Source organism: Bos taurus, chromosome X, assembly GCF_002263795.3.
Source record: "Bos taurus isolate L1 Dominette 01449 registration number 42190680 breed Hereford chromosome X, ARS-UCD2.0, whole genome shotgun sequence".
NCBI classification, from domain to species: Eukaryota; Metazoa; Chordata; class Mammalia; order Artiodactyla; family Bovidae; genus Bos; species Bos taurus.
In genome coordinates, this window is record NC_037357.1 from 87,515,936 (window position 1) to 87,521,008 (window position 5,073).

Here is a 5,073-nt window from a genome sequence, read left to right on the forward strand (position 1 = left end):
CAGCCCACGCAGCTCATGGGAGACAGAGTGTGCATGCCCAGGGTTGCGTGCCTTCCCCTCGGCCCTTGCGGTGAAGCATGTGTAACGTGGTCTGGGTGCCGAGCTTGAGGGTCATATTTTAGCATCTGGATTCTTTCTACCTGGCTGAGACTGACCAGGTAGGTCCACAGATCAGTCCTATCTGGAGTTTAAGTGTGTGTGCATGTGAGGGGGAGCCAGCGGGCTTTAAACTGGTCAGGCGGTGTGGTCTTTAGCTTCTTGAGGAGGAAGGTCCTCGAGGTCATCGTCTTTCTTCTCACAAGTGTTGCGGCCACCATAGCTCTTGTCCTAGTGGTGGGGGAGTGGGGTGGAGGAATGGGGTGGGGGAGGGGTGGTGGTGGGTGGGAATGGGGGATGGGGGCAGGGAGGAGGAGGGGGATGGGCGGCAGAGGGCAGGTGGTCAGATGAACATGGGGTGAGTCATGGGGCCGTTATTTGCTGTATTTGGGTCCTGGAGGCACCGGAACTGCTGACAGAGCACGCATCCTGGAGTCTTGGGCGGGGCGGGGCGGGGCGGGGCGGGGCGGGGCAATGGTGTAACCCACGTGGCTCACGGGATAGACTGCCCATGCACAGGGTTGCTCACCTTCCAGTTGGCTGTTGGCGTGAAGTGTGTGCAAAGCGTTCTGAGTGCCGAGCTCTGAGGGTCGCGCCTTAGTGTCTGGGTTCTTTCTACCTGGTTGAGACTCACCAGGTAGGTCCACAGATCTGTCCTGTCTGGAATTTAAGTGTGCGTGAGTGTGAGAGGGAGCCACTGGGCTTTGGGCGGGTTGGGCGGTGCGATCTGTGGCCTCTGTGGAGGAAGGCCCTTAAGTCGTCATCTTTCACCTTACAGGTGTCGTTGCCACCATACCTCTTGTCCTGGTGGCAGGAGAGAGAGGGCGGTGCACAGAGGAGGGTAGGGGGTCAGATGAAGGGTCGAGTCTTGAGGGTGCTATATGAAGTACCTGGATCCTGGAGGCCCTGGAACTGACGACAGCGCAGAATCCAGAGTCAGAAATGGGGAGCTGGACGTGGCCGTATATTACAAAATCTCTCCATATTCAAGGGTTAGAGAGTGAGATCGAATTTCTTTAGTAAGGTCATGCCTTTTTTTTTAATATCAAGTACTTGAAGGTCCTTTATCTGCCAAATTGGCTGTGAGAAACAAAGGGGTTTGCAGACAGTCTTATTTGATGTTATTAATAATGTTATATTGTAACAAAAAAGAATTTCCAACCAGCTTGGTGATAGTCCAGTATAGTCTTTTAAAATTAACTACATTCTCTAGTTCACCGTTTTCTACTTTCAGTGTGAAATATGAGTGCACGAGTAAGATCAAGATCTAGAGGAAGGGGAGATGGTCAAGAGTCTTCTGATACTGCTGAAACTATGGCTGTAAGTGCTTTAATATCTTATTTCCATTAGCAGAAATTAATAAAAGAAAAATTTTAAAGTTGAACCAATATAGATGTGTTGTACAAAGGGCTATCTTGCTGAGAATAGTTGAGTGATGAATCTCATGACTGAGATATTGAGCAAGGAGACTTATGTTCTGGTATTGCCTGGATATGTATATTGATATGAGCCTGGAAATTGTCCCTATGACTTCTCTATTGTGGTTATTAATAAATAACACACAGTCCAGAAAAGATGAAGATGGTTTCCAGAATTACTGGTCCTTGTAGATAACTCCTTTCTTAGAGTATTTTCTCTATAGGAAGAGTAATTTTGTTATGAATACTTACATAGAAACAGAAAAAACCTCTTCAGATTGTTGATAAGTTACCTCCATGTAGCATGTGTATTTGTGTTTTCTCTTGCCATAGTATTAATAACAATACTTTTTATTTGCCCCTACTCTCCCCACAAGGCCCGGAAGCTAGGTGGCAAAAAATCTCAACGCAAGGAACCACCAGCTAAGAATGTAGACATGGAACCTGGACAAGAGAAGGAAGGAGGACCGTCTGTGGTTCAAGGTAAAGAGGGGATGGAGGGACAATTTGTATTTCATTTATGATGTTTTACTAGTGACAGGTATAAAGGGTTCCCTGAAAATTGGCTGGAAACCTGTTTGGTAAGGAAAAGATACATTTTTCAGCTGACTGAAGTCCCTCTCTGTAAGTTTTCCCTCCTTCAGCATTGTACTCACCTATGTTTTAATTTGGCATGCTTGGAAAATGCGTTTCTTGCCAAGGCCCTAAATTGGCAAATCAAAGGAAGCAACAATAAATTTTGACAAAATTATACCCTATTTTACTAAACTTGATCTTTTTGGAATGTTGTTTTCAGGGCTTCTGAAGTCATTGAATCAAAAGTTTAAGCAAAACTAGATATATTTTGGTTAGCTCTTAGATTGTAATTCAAATTTATAATGCAGAGAAATAAAAAATGTGAAACCCTATTGTAGTTGCTGTTAAAAGTCTTCAATATTTTTGTCTTCCTGAACCGTAATCTAGTGGTCATATTTTTTTTAACTTTTTACTTAGAAAAGTTTTAAAAAGTACAGAAAAGTTGTAAGAAGGCACAGTGTACTTCTGTATCCTCTTTACCTTAATTCAGCAGTTGCTAATATTTTGCCATATATAATCCCTGCTTTAGGTATTAGTATACATATTATTATTGCCAAACCATTTTAAGTGTTAACTTCAAATACAGCTCTTTACTCTCTAAGTAATTCAGTAAGTATCTCCTAAAAACAGGGATATTCTCCTACATAACCCAATACAGGGATCAAATACAGGAATTTAACATTGAGAAAAAAATATGTATTCAGTTGGCCTAGTAATAACCAGTTTTTCAGTTGGCCTAGTCATGTTCTTTATAGCATTATTTTTTTCCTGCCCAAGACTACCCATTGCATTTAGTTGTCATCTCTCTTTGTACTCCTTTAACCTGGAAGCATACCTCAGTGTTTGTCTTTCATGATTAACATCTTTTGGAGGCCAAAACCAGTTGTTTTCATAAAATGTTCTTCAGTTTGGGTTTGTCTTATTTTTAAAGACTTCCCCCCCCCCCACTCATTTATGAGGCCTTCTTGGTGGCAGGTAATAACCTGGGTGCTGAGGATATAAATACAAATAAGAATGATTTCTGCCTTGAGTTCACAATCTTGTCAGAGAAATTCATGTAAACAGTAGCTGATCTAATGAGTGCAATAATAGATGTGTGTATAGGTTACAAAGAAGACAACTAAGTTTGTTTTAAACAGTTTTAGAAAAAAGATTCATAGAAGAGGTAATATATGAAAAATACAACTTCACTTTATAGCAAAAAACTTTAGTGCTCATTACATTTTTATGTATCACATTTAGGGCAATGCTAACCTCTAGTGCTTTATTTAATAGCGTTAATTTATAGTTTGCCACTTATAGTAATTACTCTCTATTTATATCAGAACCTGAATTGGAAGGTTCCCGCCAGGAACTGGATGTGGAAAAGGTTGAGGGTGAGCTTGGAGATGGCCCTGATGGGAAAGGGAAGATTCCACCTAATGTAGTGCCTGCTAAAATTCCGGAAGGAGGTATATTATCTATTAAGAATGCAAGTTGTGGAGTGGTTGTTTTCTGCACTATTATTATACTTTAATAACAAATTGTACATATAGGGATTATTTGAAAAGTAGTTCAGACACAAAACACTGTATGAGGAAAAAAATGAATTGTCAGGTCCATGTTGTTGAATTATAAAACATGAAAGAAAGTATTATTACTTTGGAGTGGAAGTCCTTTTAAACCCAAGGTAAGTTATCAAATACTTCTTTTTTTTTTAAAGTACGTAAATTAACATACTCCAGTGCTAATTGGATATCTAGGCAATACAATAGTATATTTTTTAAAATTTTCCAGATCTTTCTCAAAAATTATTGTCTTTTAAATGCCAAAAAATATAGATGTGTATGTTTCTGCTTTTCTAGGTTGGTTTGCTGTTTTTTTTTTTTTTTTAATTGTGAACCTTGCTGAGAAATGGTAGTATTTTCCTTCCTATTTTAATGTCATCTGTAATGGCCATGGCTTAAAACTAGTATGACTGTGTAATTTTTATCATCCAAACTGGGGTACCCTTGAGAGTTAAAGGGAATGCTATGACTACTTACTCCAGGACAACAGGTGTGAATGGAACAAAATGCCACCTTACTTTATATAGGCCATATAATGGTTGAGCTAAGTCAAGAAAATACTTTCATATGAAAGAGACCAACCAAATGGAATGCTATTCTTTGCCTTCTCTTTGAAAAGTTCCAAGTATGACATTATTATTTTAACACACACACACACACACACACACACACATATATATAGTTAGAAGGATACATGAAGTAAATGTATTTGAATAACAATGGGTTTGCTTGATTGTTTTACTTCTTGAAGTTTTTGGTTAATTTTATTTTAACTGAAATCACTGGCAGTTTTTGCTCGTTCCTTAAATTATCTTTAAATAGGCTAGTAGGATTTAATCTGTTCTGGGCTTGATTAATCTGTTTCTTCACACCACCAAAAAGAATGATGCATTAAAAAAAATTAGTGCTCATATGCCTGAAAATGTTCATTAGCATGGAAGCATGTGCAGTAGTCAGGGTTCTGGTTTTCGTTTCATCTTATAAAACCCAAACTGTAATGTCTTGTGTGCCTTTTTTATTATCTAAGTAAAGTTCTAAGTAACTTACCACTGTTACATTTATGTTTTAGGTGATGGACAGTGAGAAATTAAAAAGAAGACAAACTGAAGCCATAAATACTGTTATGTTGATTATTTGGCTTGATCAGTTCTCTCAATAAAAATCTGCAGCTTCTTTGAAAAATCATGCATGTCTTTGGTCCAGTCTGTTCCTAGGAAGTTGATACTGTTGTAAGTGGTATCTCAAAAGATTCTTCATGTTATGTTTAGAGCTGGTCTGTAGAAGTGCTGTTTATTGTGTGTGTGTGTGTGTGTGTGTGTGTGTGTGTGTGTATGTGTGTGTGTGTAATGATTTTGTATCTGGCAACTTTGCTAAACTTATATTAATAGTTTATGTCTACTTTCTTTTGGATTTTCTACATACCCAATCATACTCTA

General features: G+C 39.0%; 1 protein-coding gene across 1 annotated transcript; it reads left to right on the top strand.

The window, feature by feature from the left end:
- The first annotated feature begins 630 nt into the window (after positions 1-630).
- On the top strand, positions 631-4,822 carry PAGE4 (PAGE family member 4). Its single transcript, NM_001081580.2, has 5 exons — positions 631-733; positions 1,331-1,416; positions 1,892-1,997; positions 3,416-3,541; positions 4,707-4,822. The coding sequence occupies exons 2-5, from the start codon at positions 1,339-1,341 to the stop codon at positions 4,718-4,720; spliced, it is 324 nt and encodes a 107-aa protein (NP_001075049.1). The 5' UTR covers positions 631-733; positions 1,331-1,338; the 3' UTR covers positions 4,721-4,822.
- Positions 4,823-5,073: the final 251 nt, after the last annotated feature.

What these genes read in the sequence shown, in the direction of transcription:
- PAGE4 (NM_001081580.2), top strand. Translation starts at nt 1,339, where the DNA reads ATGAGTGCACGAGTAAGATCAAGATCTAGAGGAAGGGGAGATGGTCAA. An exon ending in ATACTGCTGAAACTATGGCT is followed by an intron (nt 1,417 to 1,891) that starts GTAAGTGCTTTA and finishes TCTCCCCACAAG; the next exon opens with GCCCGGAAGCTAGGTGGCAA. An exon ending in AGGACCGTCTGTGGTTCAAG is followed by an intron (nt 1,998 to 3,415) that starts GTAAAGAGGGGA and finishes TATTTATATCAG; the next exon opens with AACCTGAATTGGAAGGTTCC.